The sequence below is a fragment of the Astatotilapia calliptera genome, chromosome 22 (genome assembly GCF_900246225.1).
Source record: "Astatotilapia calliptera chromosome 22, fAstCal1.2, whole genome shotgun sequence".
NCBI classification, from domain to species: Eukaryota; Metazoa; Chordata; class Actinopteri; order Cichliformes; family Cichlidae; genus Astatotilapia; species Astatotilapia calliptera.
The window spans coordinates 16282100-16305226 of NC_039322.1; the positions used below are offsets into that span (position 1 = coordinate 16282100).

The window sequence follows — 23127 nt, forward strand, 5'->3', positions numbered from 1 at the left end:
ATCAAATACATACCAACACACACAAAAAAAACTAAAGACATGAAGTCCCTGCGATTCCTTGCTGCTGAGGGCTTCATTCAGGCTGGTGCGAGAACTCTGGAAAACCTCACCTGTGTGTCTTTTAACCTCTACCCACTTCTCTTCAAGGCCTGCTACCTCCACGAGCAGGCTGAGGTGCTGCATGCTTTGGTCCAGATGTGGCCTCTTCCTGAACTCAACCTACAAAGACTTCTGGGAAAGACAGCCGACTGTCAGTTAGACCTCACATCTCGCACCTGCCGGCTTTGTCTGGAAGCAATTCTCAACGGCCTAAAGGTACCAAACCACCCACCTTGAATGTACCCCTAATCATTTTCATTTCAGTTGCATTTCTGTTGTCATTGCCTTAAAACACTCATGAATAGTCACCTTTAATGTAATATTCTCTTGTTTTCTAAGGATTATGTGCTGTCTCCCCCGAGAACATATGCCAAGAGCCTTCACACGGTGGACCTGACTGCCCTTAAGGACACTGAGCATCAGGCCTGCCCTTGTAAATCCACCCTGGGTCGATGGGCAAGAACCCAGCTCCTGACAAAACTGTGCTACGAGACCACGGTGGCCATGCAAGATACGGACGTGTCCCAATCTGCCTTTGAAACATCTGTTGATGTCCGTCTGAACGGCTTCGTCACAGGCCGCAACTACGAGCTGGTAGCTCAGGCCTTCCTGCTCCTCCGTTACTGTCCCCTGAAGCTTCGCTTTGTTAGTTTTAGGGCGGATTCTCTCACTCTCAAGCAGCTGTTCTATGTTCTTCGCCTAGCAGAGCCAGAGTCCATCACAAAGCTGGAGGTGGTGCACAATATTCCTCTAGAGGCCTCACACCTGGAGGTGCTGCTGTCCAGGGTGGAATTCCCCAAATTACAGTCTCTGACCCTGCCAGCCAGCGCCCTGGATGTCAGGAGGCTCGGCTCTGACGACGAGGATCTGCTGGCCACCATTGGCAACCTGCTGGCACGACTGAGCAGCCTCACTGAGCTCTATGTTGGTTTTTCTACTCTCACTGGACACCTGCGGAGACTGCTAAAGTGAGTACAAGCACAGCAATAAAGAGACAGACAACAAGGTGCCCTAAGTTTGTCTATTCATGTAATGCATGCTGATTGTAGACCTGATCAGCAACAACACCAAGAGCTTTAACACAGCTCAAAATACCCACCTTTAACCTTTGTCAATTGTACAACAGTGGAAGGTATTCTGTTGTTAAAATTGCTGATGTGGTGCCAGTGCGAGGACAGGTGGCTGCAGGACAAAGACCCGCTGGGTATTCTTCACCTTCAAATGGAAATAGAACAGGAGCGAGTATGCACAGTATAGATTTTGTAATGTAAAATGTTTTGATGCTCAATAAACAAGGTGTAGATGAGCAAAAGCTTGCAGCACATTGTTCATAAAATTAACAAATAAGTGAGCAAAGACTTTGACAAAAGATTGAATTTGCGTTTACAAAGATGTACAGATGGGTGACCAACCAACATAATGAAAAACATTTTCATACTGATGAAGTGGATCTCTACGTCCTTCACTGATTTAACGTAACACTTCCGTCTAAGGAAAACGTGCCAGCCTGTAGTGTATAAGAGCCATGAGTGTTCTCTTTTATCCTTTGTCACCTGTACCTTTTTAAGCATTTCCTGTACCGCTCCTGTTTGACTACAAATGTCTACCTCTATTAGCATTTCATACCAGAGTCATTTTTATTCTCCCTTGTTTCCTTCTCACAGTCCTCTCAACACACCTCTACTATGCTTGGAGTTGGCCAACTGCTGCCTGAACCGTGTAGACATGACCTACCTGGCCAACAGTCTCCACAGTGAGACCCTGGTTCACCTTGACATCAGTGGACACAACCTCTTTGACTCTTTCTCCACCCCTGTACACAAATTGCTTAGCAGGAGTTCGGGAACTCTGGCGAGATTGGCTCTCGAGGAGTGCAACATAAAGGACGAGCACATGGACGCTTTCACTAATGCTCTGGCTTGCTGTCAGCAACTGGAGGAGCTCAGACTTATGGGAAACCCTCTGACATCTGTTGCCCTGCTTAGGTTATTCTCCACTCTATCTGTAGGGTTTCCCAAGTTAAGGTACATAGAGGCACCTGTGCCCCGTGAATGTTACGCAGATGATGTCACGTATCCTCTGGACGATTCGGTCTTGCTGCGTTACAACACGGAGCTGTTTCAGGAGATCAGGATCCAGCTGATGGCCATCCTGGAAAGAGCAGATAGAGATGGGGTGGAAGTGTGCACCCCCATCATGGGGGCCTACGATCCAGACATCAATGAAACTAGTAATGAGCTAGGGGTGTCCATGTTGAAATCTTTTAACGCCGTCATCGGCACTTTTATAGGTACGATAACCGATGTGAACAACAGGAGATCCCAGACTTGGAAAGACGATTGATTTTTACTGTGACTAGTCCTGAGCTCAAAGTCTGCTGCTTCATTCAAACCTGTGAAAATGGATCCAGTAAACCAGATTTAACTATAGTTAAGACAGGGATTATGTTAGTGTCAACAAATGCTAACTGTTTTCTTCCAGGACTTAATTATATAAAACTAAACAGATGTGCAATGCAGATAGCAACTATAGTGGTTATTGCTAAGATGTTTTATTAGCTGTATATACAGTGCATGTTGTTTTAATTTATATATTCTTGTTTAAATGCTGTAACTATATTTATAAGCAGCCCAACACTGAAACATGTGACAGATCCTTCTATAGTAATTCTGAAACTGTAATTTGTCATATCAATATATCAAATAAATGACAGACATGTTTCAAAATGTACATTTCTTTAATGAGCACTGTGTTATATATGTAGATTACATTTCATGTTAAATATTACACCAGGGGATGACCACGAACCAACCGAAGACTAAGATTAACAGCTGCGAACTGGAATGGTCTATTTCTTCATCCATTCCTCTTTTTCTTTCCTCTCACGGATCACCTCCTCCAGGTATGGAGTCAGATAGTGGACATCCTGCAGGAAAAACACAAGGCACAATACATGACATCAGTAATCAGCAAAGGCTAAAAATCCCACCCTAAACTAAGATAATAATTTTTTTTTCCAAAAACCTCTGTGATAGTTCTGTTTACTTATCTTTCTTTTCCACACTTTGACTAAAATTTCATATCTTACACTGAGAATTCACTTAGGACTCATCAGCAGCTATATTCCAGCTGACTGATAAGAGGTGAAATCAATCATAGAGAGGGTTCTGCACCAACAACATCCTTATGATTACAGTAGTCACTAGCAAACTGGTGCCAGTAGTTTGCAGGGAAGACAACTTGTCTGTGAACATTTGCAAACTATTCAATTGGTAGTGAGGAAAGTGTGATACATACCAGGAAAGGAGAATGAAGGCTGTGGCTTTTGAAATGTATTGGTTGCACAACTTTTATCTAGTTATAAGTTTGCAGACAAGTTAGCATCCTAAGTGCAAACTACTAGCAACAAAGCAGCACTGCACACCACTTTGCAACCACCTTCAGGCTATGGACTCCCAACACCCTCCAGAAACCAGTCGCCAACCAGTTACAGAATACATACTTGCCCCTAGCAACCAGTGGCTACCAGTTTCAAACCAAGTGCCAAGACCACTCACAACCAATCACGGGATCAGACTTTCCCCAAACAAACAGTGGCTGCCAGACCTGTGCTGACAAATCTTTAGGACTGCATGACTCAAGCCTCAGTGGAAAACTTAACAAATAATCACGTCCAATGAAATGACCAACAGAAAAATACTACATCTATCCATGTTAACATTAACACTACATTTTACACTGCACTGAAAATGCTAATTTAGTCTGTTTGTGTGAAAGCACCTCATCGAATTTTGTCCACTGGTTTTTAGGAAGAATCTGCTGCTTCATAGAGAGATCCAGGGCCCTCTTGATCCTGAACATCCTGTCGTTGTACACATTCTCTGGAAGCCTCCTGAGGGCCTCTTTCACATCCAGGTCCTCATGGATCGTGTCATCACGCATTAAACCTGCAACAGAAAACCCACAAGCTCAAGACAATCCTGTTTTCATTAGCAAGCTTCGAAACTGGCAACATTTTTAGCTAATGAACTCTGATCATCTTAAATTATTATATTCTGGCCTTACCAAGTTTGTTGAAGCCACACATGTTGTAATACCATTTACGGAAGCCAACCAGGAGCCTTCCTGTTGCAGCTGTAAAGAAATAGAAAAAAAAAATCATGAGAAAGAGACAGAAACAGACAGGATCAGTGAGGATGGAAGGAAAGAAGGAGAACAGTGTTCTAGCCACTTAGTATACATATTTAAGTCAGTCAACTTTAGTTATGAAGCACATTACAATACAAAATAAGAAAATTATAACTGTATAAATAGATAGGTTTAAATAAAATTAAGCCTGTACAGGTGGCCCTTAATCTTCTTTTTAATGGTATCAGTAGTGTCACAGATCTAGGGAACCTCAATCTCAAAAGCAGTCTCCTTTCTCTAACCTGGACCAAAGTACCACCAACAATCACTGATCACCTGATCAGAGACCTAGTAGTTAAACATGGATGTCTTAGTTAACAAATACAGGGAGAAATCTATCTTGTCATATTTTATTTATCTTACTGAGCTATTTTAGTATGAGCTGCTGTAACAGTGATTTCCCAACATAAAGTATGTGTCATCTTATAAGAGGCAATTAGTCAAATGTGGTGTATGAATATCAGACAACAACCATTCAACTACGACCACTCAGATGTCATTGTGAGACAGACGTAACTATTCACTGAAGAAAACAAACTTTAACCTCCATAAGCAATGAGCTAACAGCAGTTTGGTTGATTTCTTACATTTAACTCCAAACGACGGCTGAGCTCTACATCAGTCATTTAGTAAAACACAGTTTTTATTATTGCGCAACAGGATGGAGGTCTTTGTTTAATACCATTTATCTTATTTTACCAGCACTGGAGAGCGCTAAGCTAACGCTAGCTGACCAGCACCCGTTAGCATCAGCTAGCACGGGGACACTAGAGGACACAGACTAGTCAAAGGCACCGGAAGGCCTAATTATACTGACAAAGTAAACATAACGACCTGCTGTGAGCAAGAGAATAAAACAGATCTGACCACAGGTTAAAAACGAGAGGATTAACGAGCATAACCTGGAAATATGAAAAAGGATAGGGGTTAATTTACCTGGTGCCCTCGTCGCCATGTTTATCGCTGAGAAGGAACGCGGTGGGTTGTGGGTAAAGATGCGTTCAAAAGTAACTTTATCAGACGTCACGCTGTCGTAAGGTCCGACGTTCACGGACAGCGGAAATTTTGTTTAAAAATGTGTAAATACACTTTAAATCAGCGTAAACACTGAATAAATACAGTAAAAATATATTATAAATAAATTATAAATCGGGATAATACAGTATACATAATATAAAACAATATAATACAGTATAAATAGTTATCAATGCAGTATAAATATCCTCCTGGGAAACAAGGAAAAAAAAGTATCTTACAGTTTTTTGTCCACTACAGAGGACATAATGAACAGGCTGGGTCTCAGGAAGATAAAGCGTAAATCAGTGTAACTACTGTATAAATAATGCCTGATGTTCCCTGTGAGGAACCTCCATCTGAAACTCCATTAATGTCTGAGCCAGCTGTATCTGTTTACAATAATACATAAAAGTCCGAGGACCTTAAAATTACGAAGAAGAAAGAAAATGGCTTCTTCCCAAAACTGTGTGCTGTTTCTGTGTCAGACCCAGAGAAACTGACTGACTTTGAGAATCCCATCTGTCTGTTCTCACTCTACAAAATGAAATTTAAAATAAATTTCAATATTTCTGCATGAGTCTGCATCTATGATTAAAGAATATTTTTCTTCAGATGTTTACAAGTCTCTTAGGATTTTAAAATAACTCCACAAGTCCAGTAAGTGTTGTTAACGTATTGTTATTTTTAAGAGAATACTGTTTACAACAATGGTATCGGAAACTGGTAATTTTTTTTTTTTAAAGTGTTCCCAAAAATTATTAACATTGCTCCACATCTTTGTTTTGTAAGGATCCAGACAGAAGTTTGCATATACCAGGACCTCAGTGTTTATGAGTATTCCTGAGGAATTAAAAATATTAATAAATGGAGCTGATCAGAACCAAAAATTAAAATGTTAAAATTAAAAGGAAGTTTGCATGATGTTTGCCAGGTGCTCAAATCCACAGAGGTCAATTAAGGAATAGAGTTGTACTTATCCAACATTTAAAAAAAAAAAAAAAAAAAACAACACACACACACAACCCAAATAACTATTATGATTTTATAAATGAATGGATGACAAAAATACCTATTTAGATTAAAAATGTCCTTATAATTTCAAAGTTTCATTCAGTAATGGTTGCTCATTCTAAAGCATGTGTGAAATAGTTATTATTTCATCCAAAGTTAAAACTGCGGACATCAGCAATTTGAATCTTTCACAATCAAGCTTTTCAAATGAGAAAAGGAAAACCCATTTAGGTAATTGCAGATTTCCCATGTTGGTTTTCGGTACCCGACCAGAAAAATATTGGATGCAACTTAGATAATTTAAATAGCTGCATGATTGTATTATGCAATTGCTGCGGCTGAAAGAGCAAAAACTGCTTGCATGAATGGGTGTGAATGGGTGAATGAGGCAAGTTGTGTTGTGAGTGCTCAAATAGAGTAGAAAAGCACTATGTAAGAATCAGTCCATTTACTTTAAACATTACTATTTAATATATCATTATATTTACAAAACAGTTCATTTCAAGCTCTTTTGATGCTCCATGTTTATATTTTAATGTTGGCACATAACTGATGTGGCTGTTGGTGAAAAATCAAAGTGTCTTTTGAAATAAATAAAAATCTTCCAGTGTGGCCAAAGCCAACTCAGTGCAAAACGTCTCATCTGGCAAAGACACCAAGCGGTCCAGAGAGATGTAGCTGGGCAGGGTTGGATCATACTGAGCTTTTCCGAGATACTCGAGGAAAAGGTGGCGCTCTCTGAGGCGCAAATACTTGGAATTGAGGACCTGGAAAAAGATGTCAGATACTGGAGTTAGAATTCCTCAAAACAGCCAAAGAAAATCAGTTCATAGTACTTTAAAACTTGAAAATATGAGCGCAAGAGAGGCCTACCTGTGGGAACTTGGTGATAAGGTGGTGGGGTACTTTCATGGTGTTGTGGATGAAGTCAAATATCTCTGTCAGCTTCCTTTTATTGGCAGTCAGAAGTTTGGGCACAGCGAGAACTATGTGCTGGATCTCGTTTCTCTTAAAGCCAAGCTCTATTTCACACACCTGTAGAGTAAATCAACAAAATCTACTGAGAACAACACATCTGAAAACTGACAACTTCTAATAATGTCTCCTGTTTTTCCTGTACCTTTAAGTTTTCTTTAACGGGCTCCAAACTGCCACACAGTAACCTGGGAAGACGAGCTACAATATTCCGTGTCTGGGGAGAAATGCAAAACAACCTATAAGCTGTAATAACACACTATAACAAAAGCATAATAGCACGGCTCATATATTATATCTCCAATCATAGCTGCATACATTGTTAGCACTGAGGCTAAGTTGCTGCTGATAAAAACCCAATCTGTTGTCCAGCCTGTTCACGCTGAAGTTGAGCAGATAAGGAGCTCTGGACACCATGGACGCAACCGTCTCTGAACTGAAGTTCTTTGACTTGAGGTAGTTCACCCTTCACAAATGAGAGAGAGAGAGAGAACACTCAGTGTCATAACAGTAACACAACACATGAACACAAATAGCTCTTTTCCAGCAGTACCTACTCAACTCAACTCAATTTCAGAAGTTTTCTATTACAATCAAGTACCACCTAATGTGCGTGGGGTCATTACAGCGACACAGCTGAAAGGCCATTGACATCACATATCGTTTCACTTCACATCGCTTGGAACCCCGACCAAGAAGGTCCTAAAGTATATGAGTAAGTTCAATAATGAAGATCTATGGCCTCACATCTGTCCACTTCCAGGTGCTGCCGGATAAATCTAAACTTTATCACTTCCACTTTCCCCACACTGTTGAGCCATTTCTGTCATCACTGGTCTAGTCCAATCACCTTCTTCCGGCCTTCTCCAGGCCAATCAGCATTTACGCTGCTTGGTTTAAACCTCACTGCCCATCCGTTTTTCTTCTTCCCAGATGTCATAACACAACCCACCTCTTCCTCATCTCCAGCTGTCATCATTCAAGCTCCATTCAAGCCACCTTCCTCTCCATCACCAGCATTTAGGCTCCGGGGGGTCCTGCTATTCTCTTTCACGGGTTCCATCCTATTCTGAGCCCTTGAATCTGCACTGCCAAAGCTCACTGTATCACCTCCATTATGTAAAAATGGCAAAACATTATCTTGGATTTCACTTTGAGTAAGCTCCAGGGAGGCAAATCTAACAAATAGGCAGATGGTGAGGGCCAATAATTTTAGTGTGGCCAAAAAACTCCATAGTTCCAGCTGTTTCCACTGAACGTCCTCCATCAGCCACCTTAAGACAACACAGCTAAACCTCACACTGACAGCCTGTTTCTGGTTTACAAATTCATGTGGACAATGTCCTGAACATTAAAAACAACAACGAGCATCCTCATCATCATGCTCCTGACCTTCGGGCTTTCATACTATGCAGACAAGGTCTCATTACAAGTGATGAGCCTCATTATGGGTCAGTATGACACAGAGGTTGTTGTCTGCTCTTTGTTCAAGTCTGAGGTTAAATTGTTAAAAAAAAAAAAAACAGGTGCTCAAAATGGGACATTACATGAGCAAAAAAACCCAAAACAACAACAACAAAACATCTCCAGTGCCCTTAAAGTGGTCCAGATGTACAAGAGAAGATGACTTTTAGAGGGAGATCAGGCAAAATCAAAATCAGATAAGATTTTTTAAATTTCATGGGTTTACTTAATCACATCAGACACATTTATGTTACAATAAAGATCCTCGACATGTAAAGCTTTTCATTAAGATGCCTTTGAGCTACCTGGCTTGTAGGTTTTCCAAACTCTCAGTGAGAATGAAGGGGTTGTGTGAGATAATATAGCCGAAGCGAGAGTCCTCCACGCCGATGTCTTTGAGAAACAGTAACCGCGGGGTCACATCTGTGTTGAAGTTGAGCCTCAGCAGCATGGAGCCTACATTAGGCCTTTTTTCCAGCTTCCACAAGTTCACCCCTGCAATGAGAAGGGGTGGGTGAATGATTTGAAATAATAACATTTGAGTTCAGATTTTGAAGATGAGGTTTTACTGTGATTCCAAAGTGGTTATTTTGATTACCTAGTTGTACCAACTTGCTAAGCGTCTCAGACTTATCGACATAATCTCTAAGAGTGGTGGAGGCTGGAGGGATGGCAGAGGGAACAGATATACTGATGGCCTCTTCATCACTGATCTCTTCTAAAGCTGAAGGCTGAGCCACAGGATCCAAATCTGCTTGATAAAGAAATTACAGATGAGAAGATTCCAACGTGATACAAAAAACCCTTTAAATTAATGAACAATCACAGCAGCAAACTACTACCTACCTAATGATATATGACTATTTTCAGTAGTTAGTGCAGCATCTCTGGTTGGTAACAGTGAGGTCTTGTGTGCTCCAACTTTAGTTCTTGACAGCTCTTGTGTATTCGTGCCTTCCTTTGCCTCGTTTGTCAGATATTTAGCTGCTGAGTCACTGTAGAAGCAAATCTGTTGTTTCCACCTCAGTCTTGTCAGCGTTGTTGCTGTTGTGTGATTCCCCCTGATCGATAATCCACTAATAACTTTTGTTGGTACTCTTGTCACCTTAATCCGCTGCTGAACCCGAGTGTAATACTGCCAGGTACTGCTCACCGTCTTAGAGTAAAGAGGACCTGTGCCTCTTAGACACAGCTGTGCACAAGTAGAGGCCATGGTTATTCTGTAAGAAATGAACATGACATATTTTAGAGGCATACCATGCAACATACAGTAGTGGGAAAAGGTCTTCAGTCAATTGTCATTCCTTTATATTTTACTTTCAAGTAGCCAGACTTTCTTGTAATTTTTAAAGTGGTCTTGAGCAACAGTTCTCCAGGCTTTCTGAAGGTCTTTCACTTTGTTTTCTTTGGACATTGGCTGCTTTTTCACCAATTTTAAGCCAAGTTGTTTTTATCTGGCCTTCAGAGAAATGTTTTTATTTCCCTCATTTTAACACGGACAAACGAATCCTTCCACCATAAAAAGGCAGACTCAAGGGAACCAGTGTTGTGTCTACACATTTTAGGTATGTCTCAGCATAGTTTGCAGTATGCCCTGACAAAAAAATCTGAGGAAACTGGACAAGTGGGGGACAAAAGAAGAAGTGACGGTCCTTAAGGACCTGTCGTGTCACTAAAAAATTGCCAATTGCAAAAGTGCTTGGGTGCAGTCCTCTAAAATCTCAACTGGCACTGTGCATCGGTTAAATGTTGATTGGTTGACAAGTGGGCCAGAACTGGGAAAGGATCAACAGTGGAGTTCACCACTGTCACGGTCAGCCTTGCTCATCGCGATGGTGTGTTTTTCAAAAAGACAAAGATGAAATGCTCGTGTCATTCATATTTACAAAAACCTTAAGTCACTAATATATACTTTCCCCGGATTAGCTAGCTATGCAGATAGCTCGGTTAATGATTTGCTAGCCTACGAGAGGCTAGCTGGACACGGTTACATCGTTGTATGCTAGCAGAATAATAATTCTTTAAATCCAGCGTCAGTTCATAGAGTGTTGTATTACTCACTGTTTATGAATCAAAGCATTTTCTTCACCGTCTTGCAATGTCAAGTATTTTCACGTGCGCGCTAACGGAAGTGCTTCACGTAAACGTCACTTTATGGGACGTGCCACAACGCCGTGTTTTTACGCATACCTGATGTCTTTTTTTATATTTAGCAGATAAAAAGTGTCATACATACAAAATTAAAAACATAACATAACATTACTACAGTTAAAAAAATGCACTGCTGTAGTTTATAACTTTTGCTCTGGGGAGTATTACAAAACTCTTTGGCATACCACGCCCCTACGATCAGGCTTGGTTCAGTCCGTCTTCAAGGTTCCTGATTGTTGGTCTGTTTTTACATCACCCCTCATAATTTCACAACTTTAGTGTTCACGGATAAATTTGCATCGGTAAAGTTCAGGAGGAGGCATTTGTCTCAGCGACATGGCAGCTACGATTGGACCCCGAATACCGAGGAAGGACGATGCGAACTATAACTTACATTTCCGAATGATAAACGAGCAACAAGTGGAGGATATCTCCATTGACTTCTTCTATAAGCCGCACACCATCACTCTGCTGACAGTCACTGTGCTCAGCCTGATGTACTTTGCCTTCACCAGGTAGATAACAAGCTGAAATTGTACGTTGCTGTTTACAATTGTTTTAAAAAGCTTCATGTTTTAGTTCACACCCGAATTTGTGCCGTGACAGGGATGATGAGCACACAGATAACAACCTCCGTGTCGGTTTGTTGGTAGTCGTCTTCTTCTTCTTGGTCATCAGTGTACTGGCCTTTCCTAATGGTGAGTTAATAACTACTCATAATAACATTCCTTTAGTGGATGGTCGAGTGTGATAAAGTCACCGTGTGGATCTGAAACAGTGGATTCATTAGTACTGCTTTGATGATTAATTACTAGTTTAATCGCTTTTACGGAGTTACTACTTTTCTGGCTACAAGTATTTTCAGTTTTTGACTTTTGGTTGATTGAATTAGGTGACTGGAAAATATGAAATCAAATCTGTCAGTTTTTGTCATTTTAAAAATATGGCTCGATCTGCCTGTATTCAAATCTGTCAAATATGTCATCTTAGCCAGACCAGAATAGACTTGATTAAAAAATAGATTTTACCCACGAAATAACTAAATATGATTAATGACTGTAAGAATGTCTTAATTTATTAGTATATGTATACTTTATGTTATAAACTACCATTAAAGTGTAGCTTTAAAATAAATGTAGTAAGCTCTTTATAGTTTGTTAACTAAAGCTAGAGACTCAGGATTACCTGTTAAAACTCAGTTAGCTGTTTAATCAGATCGTCATACCTGTATTGTTGTATGCATCAGAGATGTGGGGCCATAAAGACATTTCATTCATGGCCTCATGGGTATCTTTGTTTGTCTGAATGCAGTTGTCTTTAAGTTGCAAATTCAGAAATCGGCTTGTATATTTGATTGAGACCAAATGTATATAAGGTGGAGAAGTATAATTTTATATCTATATCTATATCTATATATATATATATATATATATATATATATATATATATATATATATATATATATATATATATATATATATATATATAGATATATATATAGATATATATATAGATATAGATATATATATAGATATATCTTAAAGATATTACTGTGCAAAAAAGACATTGGATCTGTATTTTCCATGATCACTTTATTATAAATAGTACAATCACCTTATGATGCTTTCTATTTCAGGACCCTTCGTTAGGCCACACCCTGCAATATGGCGAATGGTGTTCGGTGGGTGTTTAACTTTTCTGCTAAGATACAGTTCTCATGTAGCCTTATCGTCACTAACTCACTTTTCTCCTGTGTTGGGTAGGTCTCAGTGTGCTCTACTTCCTGTTTCTTGTCTTCCTTATCTTCCTTAACTGGGACCAAGTGAAGACTCTAATGTACTGGCTGGACCCAAACCTCCGCTATGCAAAACGGGAGGCTGATGTCATGGTAAGTATAGCTTTGACATTTTTTGGAACCTGTTGAAGTGAAACTTAAAATCCTCTAAAGCCATTTTTTGATAGCTTTAGAATAATCATGCCGCATAGTTGTTTTATTTTTTCAATAAAGTTTTATGATCTATGTAGTGATGTTCTTACATGCTCCATAATATGATCTATTTGGAGAATCTGCTCACCAGTGAATACACACTTCTGTAGTCAGATTTCAGTAAAATAAAGTAATTGTGGTAGCAGTAAAGATGTAATCAAAAGGAGGGATCAGCGTGATTGTTAGCATTGTTACTGTTGTTTTCTCCCTAACAGGAGTATGCTGTAAACTGTACAGTGATAACGTGGGAGCGCATCCTGAGCCACTTTGACATCTTTGCGTTTGGCCACTTTGGAGGATGGGCCATGAAGGCTTTGCTAATCCGCAGCTACGGCCTGTGTTGGACCATCAGCATAACCTGGGAACTCACTGAGGTAACATTCATGTGATCTCTGCATGACAGCAGGCTTGATCTGCCTGTATTCAAATCTGTCATAAACATGCTGTATATTCACAAAGCGGGGAGTCTGCAAGGTCACAGAAGAGTAATTATCAGTCATTTGTAGTAATCCAGCTCATGCGAGAGAATGACAGTGCTTCAGATTATTCTGTGCAGGGAACAGGGATTGTTTGTCTGGGAGACATTTATGACAGTATAATAGCAGTAGGGGCTTTTTGCACATAACAAAAGCTGTGGTCTTGACTGTTGCCAAGGAGTGGAAGTCTCAGCAAATCCACCCCATGGTCTGAATGTACAATGCTCAGACAAACTGCAACAACACAAGAGCGAAATGTTAAATCTTACAACTGGAAAAAGTCTGAAGGGTTGTCAGGAGAAAGCCTCTGCGCTCTAAAAAGAACGAATATTTACGTGGCAACATTCTTACCTTGCAGAAAAAATGAGTTCATATTCAAAATTACTATCGCCAGAAGAGGCACGGCTTTCCAAAGTGTTTCCATGGGAATGACGATGGTTTAAAAATAAATTACTAAAAGCTCTCAGGCTCATATAATGCAGAAGAGCTAAATATCTTTTCCCTTGAGACACCCACTGTGGCTCAAGTGGAAAAAGACTAATTACAAAACTACAATAAAAGTTATTCTTTCTTGTGAAAAGAATAACCCCAGATGAGGAGTTCACTGCAACAGAAAAAAAAAAAGATTCTCTAGCATCCATGGGATACTGTTAAGAAATTATACTGTAAGTGATGACATCCAGAAATGATAGAAGTCATGTTTAATGAAAGTTGAGAACATGTAAGATACGATAAGATGAGATAAGGGTCAATGGAGTTTGTTTAAAGTAGAGGGATTGTGGACGCAGCACACCAGTTCGTCGTGGTGAAGAGATAGCCGAGTGTAAGAGTGAAGTGTTCGGTGTTCCCTGGGATAAGTTTGAGGAAATTAAGAGGGGGCTGTTGGGAGGCCTGGGCTGGGCTGCTCTGCCTAGGCTTAGCCTTCATGACCCGTCCCCAGATAAGCTGAAGAAAATGGAAGGTTAACGCTTAGACCTTTCCATTTTTCCCATTTTACATATTTTGTTTTCTTTATGTGCATTTTTTGTTGTAGTTCTGAACATTTTGTAGCTTATGGTGTTTTGGAAAACTGTAACCATAGTTTTATTGTCATAATTAGTAGCAGTAGTTATGTCAATTTCAAAGACTTGTGTTTAAATTTCCAAGTCAGACAGGCTGTGATTTGGTTGTACGTATGATCAGAGGGACTTCTGCATTTCTGCCTATAGTATGAGCAATTTGAGGTATGAAAATACTCATCAACTACAGATTTTCCTGTGAAACATTTGTACACACGATTTGCATACAACAGTGCCTTCGTGCAGTTCTTAGGCACTGTAAAGGAAACCCTACGTCCTTTAGACAGATGACACCTAAGTGAACATGTCTGGCCAGAATCCACAGCACCACATCTCGAGAGAACCAAACACAACATATCGCCACAAACACCTCATGCTGTCAAGCATTGGTGGTGGAGGGGTAATGATTTGCGCTCTTTTTGCTGCCACAGGTTCTGGACACCCGCAGTCATTGAGGCGGCCCTGAACTCTTCTGTATATTAAAGTATTCTAGAGTCAAATGTGAGACCATCTGTCTGAGAGATAAAGCTTGGCTTAAACTGGCTCATACAACAGGACAAGCAGAGGAACAAATCTAAAACAGAACGGCTGAAAAGGAAACTAATCGTTGTGTTGCAATGGCATGGCGAGCTGTGCGTAAACATATGCCCGCAAACCTCAATGAACCAAAGTAACACTACATAGAAGACTGTGTTAGAATTCCTCGACAATGTTGTGTGAGACTGATGAAAACGAGTAGTTCCAGTTATTGCTGCTGAAGGTGGTTCAACAACCTGGTGAATAATTTTTGCATACTACTTCTGCATTTTGACAATTTTTTAGTTCAATAAAGAATAACGCAGTATAAATTATTATGTGTTGTTATCCATCAGTTTATATTTAAATGATTTTGGAACCCGATAGGGACCAGATGGACTTTGTTCTCTTATATAAACCTTAGAACTGTAAAAAGCTGTAATTTCTTTTTCGCTGACTGTATATTAACTCATGTCCCATGTTTGGTCACAGCTCTTCTTCATGCACCTTCTACCAAACTTTGCGGAGTGCTGGTGGGATCAGGTGATACTCGACATACTGTTGTGTAATGGAGGAGGCATCTGGCTGGGAATGACCGTCTGCCGTTTTCTGGAGATGAGGACGTATCGCTGGGCCAGCATCAAGTCAGTATTTTCTTCTCTTTTTTCCCATATGTAAAAGAATTGCCATGAACATTAGAAACAGCTGAAACAATCTAATAATATGATAAGAGATATAATATGTGTAAGACAAAGTTGTCTTTTTAAATTCCTAAAAGCCAAAAAAAAGCATCTCTGGAATTCCTCTAAAACCTTTATCAATAAACCTTAATCATTCAACTTCCTGGCGTTCTTGTTTCCCTTTTTGTTCTCAAATGATTTACATTCAGAGATATTTTTCACATAATTGACCACAGGGAGAACAATTGGTTTCTTTTTGTTCACCTTGAATAATGTTCAAATGTTTAATGTTTCAAACATGAGTAGATCTCTGTATTATGAGTGCAACCCTGACACAATACACTGTTTCTGTCCAGGGAAATCCACACTACCACAGGGAAGATAAAGCGAGCTGTGCTTCAGTTCACTCCAGCCAGCTGGACCTTCGTGCGCTGGTTTGATCCAAAATCATCATTCCAGAGGCTTGCAGGCATTTATGTCTTTATGATCCTGTGGCAGGTAGGGTGTACCGTGATTCAGAAACACAAACTCAGTTCTAAAAAGTTTGGGTGCTTCGTAAAAACTAAAAACAGAATGCAATGATTTGCAAATCTCATAAATCTATATTTTATTCACAGTAGAACATAAAAAAAGATATCAAATGTTTTATTTATGCCCAAAAATGCAAAAATATACAAAATGAACAAAAAAGACAGGACCCTTAGAAGAGGTCAAATGAATAAAACTAAACTAAAGCCAAAAATAGCAACTAAACATATATCCACACTAACTGCTCAACAAATTTAAATAAATAAATAAAAAAAACCTGACCACACAAAAAACAAAGGCGAAACTAGTGGCTCAGATGTATTTTTTAAGGAAGGCCTCTCATATTACAGCGAGACAATGCTAAACACTGCAGACAAGAGCCTGGCTTTGGTCTACCTGCAGTCCAGACCTTTCACAAACTGAAGACATTTGGAGCATCAAGAAAGAAAAAAACTAAACAAAGAACACCCAAGACTGTTGAGCATCCTACATCAGATAGGAAAGCTATCCTCGGTTCACTGACGTTTACAGACTGTTGTTAAAAGAAGAGTGGATGGTACACAGTGGTACACATGGAGAAACATTTTTGAGATAAAAGAAATAAAAAAAACTTCACTTGTTCTTAAAATGGCCCATTTTCTTAGTTTGATATATTTTCCTTGTTTTGGGGGGAATTAAATATGGGTTTATTAAATAATTGCATTTTACACCCCTTCCCAAGTTTTTTGGAATCGGGGTTGTACTTGCAAAATAGCGAGCCATTGATCAATTCACTAATGTGTCCGTTGAATATCGTTCATTTGAAGAATCATATGTTCAGTAATAGCCTCACTGTACATAAGCAACACTTCCTGTGAAATCCTCTTTGTCTTACACATCTTTATTTCCACAGCTGACAGAGCTGAACACATTCTTCCTCAAGCACATCTTCGTCTTCCAGGCCTCTCACCCTCTCAGCTGGTGTCGTATCCTCCTCATCGGAGTCATCACTGCACCCACTGTACGGTACGATTAAACCTCAAATTTACATCACTTATCAATCTTTGAGCAGTGGTAATTACAATGTTATGCGGTCTTATTCAGGTTGTACCTACTAAATACACGTCTGTGAGGATGCTGTGTTAATGTTTGCTTACTGATTTTGGGGTTTTGGGGTTTGTTTGTTTTTTAGACAATATTATGCTTACCTGACAGACACTCAGTGTAAGCGAGTTGGCACACAGTGTTGGGTTTTTGGGTGAGTATCTTTTTTTTTACTGTCAATTTAAGCATTTTCTTTATCTAAGAGTATCTTCAGATGATGTTTTAAAAAATGTAAAAATTAAAAATTGTAGCTAGAGCCATAGCTTGTCCATTTCCTTTGTCATTATGTAAAATTGGCTTGAATCTTTTTTTATTAGTTATTTGCATGCTTTGCAGAAGCTGTCACCACACTGGTTTTAACAGAGCAAATTCAAAGTAACATTGTAACAAGTGTCACATACTACTCATCTAATTCTGTTTATGGTTGAAATCTATTGTTGAACAGCACATAAAACAAAGCTTTCGCTCATTTTCAACCAGAGAGTAAATGGACACTTCCTGCTACTGGCGCCAGCTTAACCATAATCAAATCAGGCCACGAAGCACGGGTGTCAAGCTGTCGCATTAGACTACAGTTTGAATCTTTATTTAAACCTTTTGGATTCATTTTTATAACAGTGTAGCTTCATGTCAATTGAAATTCATAACATCATGTAGTCCTCTCAGACACAAAGGTGCTGATGTCCTTAGTCTGCTCCGGTTACTATAGCAACGAGACCGGCACACTCTCCGTCAGCAACTTAACGCTGATGCTGCTCTCTTGTCTGAGGTTCACCCCTGCAGTGTAACCTTTAAAAATGAAAGAGTTTCCCACTGCACAGTGTGCTGAATGAATATCAGTTATGCTTCTTAATACTGTGGGAACAGTAACATGGACAACATCCATTTAGAGTCTCATGCATCAATAGAGGCATTTTAGCGCAGTGTAAAGGCATGGCCAAGAGAGGGGGCCATTGTTGAATACAGATGTCTGTTTTTGAATCATTCAGATCAAACACATCATTTCTGTTTTATTCTCTATTTCTCTTTAAGAGCCATCGCTTTCCTGGAGGCACTTGCTTGTGTAAAATTTGGTCATGACTTGTTTTCCAAGACACAAATTCGCTACGTGCTCCTGTGGCTGCTGTGTCTGGTAAGAAAAGACAAGTGAGCATTTATAATTAAATGATATGTGTCACCTACAGTAATTGATTATTAAAACAGATTGAAAATAAGTGATTAATAAGGTAGATGTTGCAGGATGTTGCATCTGATGTGCTGAACAAATATTATCTGTGGTTTTTACAGGAGTAGCAGATTATATTTTCTTTTTTCTTTAAGCAGACTCATTTTTTGCATACTTTTCCTTCCAGGCACTCATCACGCTCCTGTGCTTATATGGGATGGTGTGGTATGAGCAAAAGAAAGTGAAGGTGAGATGGGGCCTTGGGCTGCTTGCTTACTTAAATGTTTCTAGAGGTTTTGGTTTGCTTGTGATAGTAGAAACCTCCGTCTGTGGAATAGAACAGAGGGATGTACTACAAAGAAAGCTTAAGAGGTAAAACCTAAAATCCCAGTCACACACAGCAGGTATCACAGTGGTGGTTATCAACCTTTCTGTTAAGCCGGGCTTTCTGCTTCAAGGTTATGTGCAAATTTACATAAAAAGGGCCGTTTAATGTTTCACATGACGCTTCTTCTGCACAAAGTGATCTCTTTCAGTGAAAGCTACTCCAGTCAGAGATTATTTTCCGATGATGATGATGATGATGATTAAACAGTATATATAAATGACAACAACATATAAATAAAACAAAGTTAAATAGCTTTAAAATTTGACTCTTGTCAATACATCAAGTTTATTTTAATACTGAGTGAATCTCAGTGCTGCTGTGTAAGCATCAGAACCCAATATAAAAACATTTATATTAATTTTTTCCTCCATCGCCAACTGAACACATGCAAATCCCAGTAAAAAATGCACTGCTTCAACTTTTTAGCTGCACGTTCGGTGGTGTTAGTAAGCTACGGCTTAACAAGCTGCACATATTAGATGTATTTACCCAGCAGAGGATCTTTATCACATGGATATGATGTTTAAAAAAAGAAAAAAGAATCAGTGAAAAGCATTTCTTGATTATTTTAAATTAAAACTCTGCTCCTGACCAGGTTATGTGTGCAGCATGAGTTACCATGGTGATTTAGCCAAAACAGAGTCACTTTCTTGACACAGAAAACTTTGACTTTAACCTCGATATAGCTCACTGTGCCATTAATCTCCCTTCACGGTGCACCCCTCTGGCGTTAGCATTAATGTCAACAGTTAACTGTTTCTAAGTGCCCTGTGTGTAAGCATGGCACAGCACCACCATTAGAATATGACGGTGAGCATGGATGCAGAAAACTAGGACTCTGAAACCGTCTGTATATTTTGAACCAAGCCAGAGCAGTGTTTTGAGCGAGTGAGTTGTACAGACTGTTTGTGTTTGTGACTCTGGTTTTCTTTTTGTTGGCAGAGAAATTCTCTGCAAAGGCACGACTGCAATGACAGGAGTGTTATTGACTCATGTGGTTTCATCACAGATGGTGCTGCAGGTCAGTCTCATAACATGCAGATTGATGACAACGTTTCACTAAACTCCATCTCAAATGTTTATCATGTCTTGTGTCTCTTTGCTCCACAGCTCAGGAATATTCCTCAAGAACTGTGCAGCCTGCAAAACGGAGGAGAGCTGCAGGCAGGAACAGATTTGTAAATGGTCAAGGAGGAAAGAGACAATAAGCAACAACTGATACTGAATATTTGTGACCTCTGTGGAGGAGGATGAGGAAATGATGCGCTTACCAAGAGGAATACAGTATGCACTATGTGGATGGATTTAATTAATATTGTAAGTTGCATCATTGGTGCAATTAATCCCCAAAAAGTAGATTCCAGAAATCATATCGGTGTTACTTGATAAACCGTTTGAACTTCTAAAGGTGTGGGAGGCCAGAACACGACAGCAGGCTTAAAGTTTGATTGAATTTCTTTTCTATTAAATGTCAAAGACGTTTCTAAATAAACTTAAGTAATGAGGTAATATGTGCTGGAGTTTGAGAGAAAATGGTGCCTTATTTGGACTGTAACAGCAGTCTGTGTCATTCCACAACCAATATTGTTTTTAAACACTGGAATAATGTTGTCAAGTGAGGGGTGTACCAACCAGTCCACACCCACCATCCTGTACAACAGCGGTCCCCAACCCCCGGGTCTCAGACCGGTACCGGTCCGTGAGTTGTTTGGTACCGGGCCGCAAGAGTTGAGGCTCAGGTGTGAAATGTATGGTTTTCAGGGTATTTATCGGTTTTCAGCGTTATTTTGTTATCGTTTTTATCGTTAACTCGGTTTTCTTGGGTCTTTTCACACGTGTTATAAATAAATCTTTTTTTCAGTACCGGTACTAGTTTTATTTTGTTGTATTTATCCGCAACACCTTAAAGGCCGGTCCGTGAAAATATTGTCGGGCATAAACCGGTCCGTGGCGCAAAAAAGGTTGGCGACCGCTGCTGTACAACACTCATGTAGACTATTTGCACTAAACCTTTTTAACTGGTGTGTTTTTATTTACTGACCTTAATAGCTTTAAGAAACACTAAAGATCTCAATTACTGTTGGGTTTAAGAGTTGTAGATGGGTTGATTCTGTGATGATTTGATGATGATGATGGTTATTAATGTTGTCAGTTTAATATTTTTACGGTTATATGATGCTGGTGCATTTACTGTCTATAAGTTTCTTCAATCAAAACAGCATCAGCAGGAAATAGACTTTGTCTATGTTTTAAACGAGTGTAAGAATTACTTAACCAGCTGTTCCTTTATTAAAGTTTTTTTTAGATGTGTGATGCTGTGTATGAATGTGTGATGTACCCAACACAGAACTGTGACATTCAGTGGCTCAATATTTGTGTAAAAAGATCTTTTTTAATGCATTTTTTTATGATCTGGATTGACTAAATGTGACATTAATAATACAACATGTGATTACTTTAAATAAGCTGTTAAATGTGTAGAATAAGCTTTCATTTAGTGTTAGTTTTAATTTCAGTGCTAACTTTCTTCACTGATTATTTTAATGTATTGAGTTTCAACTGCAGACAACACAGCAAACAGTGCATGACATGTTACTACCCATGAAGGATTTGAATGGCTGAACTGTTTTTGTACACATAATTAAAACAAAAATTAAATAAATGTAGTCTTTTTTTCATGTTTTTTTTATTTCATTGTTCTCTGTGTCCCTCAAAACAACAACAACAAGAGGACAACAAACATTAATTTTACAGTTCTTTTGTTGACATTTTAAAGGAACAATTTCCCTGGGTACTTGAAATATCTATGGCTTTCTACAACACATTTTGTGAGTGCAAAGCTATATTCAACTGCCATTTTATTACTTGCATGTTTCTAGTATTGGGTTGCCTTCAGAGCTTCTTTAACCTTTTGTTACATAGATTCGTCCTGCTCTTATATAGCGGACATGAGCAGCACCTTGTGTGCTCTTCTGCTTTAAAACTTGGTGTGTTGTATTCAGAGATGCTCTTCTACATGCATCTTGCCTTTTAAGTGGCTCGTTGAAATCTCGGCATTATCCTCTGACCTCTGACATCACGGACCAGAGAACGGCCACTTACAAGAAAATCTCCCAGTAGATCAGCAGCTTCTGAAATATTCATACTTTTTTGGCATCAATAACCATGTCATGTTCAAGGTCACTTAGATCACCTTTCTTCCCCGTTCTGATGCCCGTTTTTTCTTGACATTGTCTTCATATTTACATTCTTCAGTGTACTGAGTTTCTGCCATGTGTTTGGCTGATTAAACAAGTGTACCTAATATAACTATCAATGAGTGTAAAAAGCAAAGCATTGGTTGTATATCTGATTTACTCTTAATGTGTAGAAAGATGTAATTTATACACCACATTATACAAGTTACACAGGAATGCTTAATTCAGCCTCCACAGGAGTCTGAAGGGGAAATGGTTATGAGTCACCTTTTCATTTAGTTCTGCCAGCTACCACAGTGAAATCCAACATATCGTTGTTATAAAGAATCAAAATGGGTCAAATTGTTTGTGAGATGAAATATGGTGATGTAGCAGCTATCGTTTATCTGAATTACTATTTAATTGTTCTTTAATGTATTTTTTTATTACTTAAGTTAACTGTTGGTGTTTCATCAGGAAGGGTGTCTGTCATAAAATATTTGCCAAATAAAACCACAGGGAGAGGCAAGGCTGAGATGGTTTGGGCATGTAGAGGAGGGATACTGGATATATGGGACCAAGGATGGTGACTATGGAGCTGCCAGGAAGGAGGAAAAGAGGAAGCTCACAGAGAAGATTCATGGATGTAGTGAAGATGTGTGTTGTTGATACATTCCTGCATACCTTGGCATATGATTCCGGACCACAATACAGTTATTACTTTTAATGCATATAAGCCTATATTTTTACAATTTTGCACTATTATTTAGTTGGATTATTACTTTTATTTAAGTAAAAGGTCTAAACATAATAATTTACCATTTTGTTAAACACTTCTTCAAACCAAAATATTCTTGAAACCTTTGTGTTGAATTAAACTCTTTGTTTACTGTATTTATTTATGATCAAACATTCATAAGGTGAGCTTCCCACTACTATGAAATTTTACTTCCACCATTTGCCAGGCAGATCTGAGTCAAAATCTAAAGTCCTTATCTCAAAATGTCTCAAAATCTCAGAGAGACGTGTAACCTGAAATTATTTGGAATTCTTAAGTCAATATTTGGAATGACAGACAACAGAAAATATTTTTCTTTTTTCAGTGGCAGAAACAAGCTTCCATATCCCTCCCCCCTACAACATCATTTAAAAAAAAATCCTGAAA

At 39.1% G+C, this 23127-nt stretch overlaps 4 protein-coding genes across 4 annotated transcripts; 2 read left to right on the top strand and 2 right to left on the bottom strand.

The window, feature by feature from the left end:
* The first annotated feature begins 24 nt into the window (after positions 1 to 24).
* lrrc14b (leucine rich repeat containing 14B) lies at positions 25 to 2829 on the top strand. The gene is made up of 3 exons (XM_026156682.1): positions 25 to 315; positions 439 to 1067; positions 1764 to 2829. Exons 1-3 carry the CDS (start codon positions 40 to 42, stop codon positions 2440 to 2442), a joined length of 1584 nt encoding a protein of 527 aa, XP_026012467.1. The 5' UTR covers positions 25 to 39; the 3' UTR covers positions 2443 to 2829.
* On the bottom strand, positions 2818 to 5584 carry uqcrb (ubiquinol-cytochrome c reductase binding protein). The gene is made up of 5 exons (XM_026156685.1): positions 5544 to 5584; positions 5224 to 5315; positions 4165 to 4233; positions 3880 to 4046; positions 2818 to 3025 (listed from the first exon to the last, which is right to left on the bottom strand). The coding sequence occupies exons 1-5, from the start codon at positions 5567 to 5569 to the stop codon at positions 2948 to 2950; spliced, it is 432 nt and encodes a 143-aa protein (XP_026012470.1). The 5' UTR covers positions 5570 to 5584; the 3' UTR covers positions 2818 to 2947.
* A 1240-nt stretch (positions 5585 to 6824) lies between these two features.
* mterf3 (mitochondrial transcription termination factor 3) lies at positions 6825 to 10900 on the bottom strand. The gene is made up of 8 exons (XM_026157249.1): positions 10816 to 10900; positions 9601 to 9974; positions 9353 to 9505; positions 9060 to 9249; positions 7609 to 7756; positions 7436 to 7507; positions 7189 to 7350; positions 6825 to 7082 (listed from the first exon to the last, which is right to left on the bottom strand). The coding sequence occupies exons 2-8, from the start codon at positions 9965 to 9967 to the stop codon at positions 6888 to 6890; spliced, it is 1287 nt and encodes a 428-aa protein (XP_026013034.1). The 5' UTR covers positions 9968 to 9974; positions 10816 to 10900; the 3' UTR covers positions 6825 to 6887.
* A 207-nt stretch (positions 10901 to 11107) lies between these two features.
* ptdss1b (phosphatidylserine synthase 1b) lies at positions 11108 to 20295 on the top strand. Its single transcript, XM_026157028.1, has 13 exons — positions 11108 to 11420; positions 11512 to 11603; positions 12542 to 12586; positions 12669 to 12793; positions 13108 to 13266; positions 15435 to 15586; positions 15979 to 16120; positions 17043 to 17155; positions 17322 to 17387; positions 18266 to 18365; positions 18586 to 18645; positions 19729 to 19807; positions 19897 to 20295. The coding sequence occupies exons 1-13, from the start codon at positions 11242 to 11244 to the stop codon at positions 19992 to 19994; spliced, it is 1410 nt and encodes a 469-aa protein (XP_026012813.1). The 5' UTR covers positions 11108 to 11241; the 3' UTR covers positions 19995 to 20295.
* The last annotated feature ends 2832 nt before the right edge of the window (positions 20296 to 23127 follow it).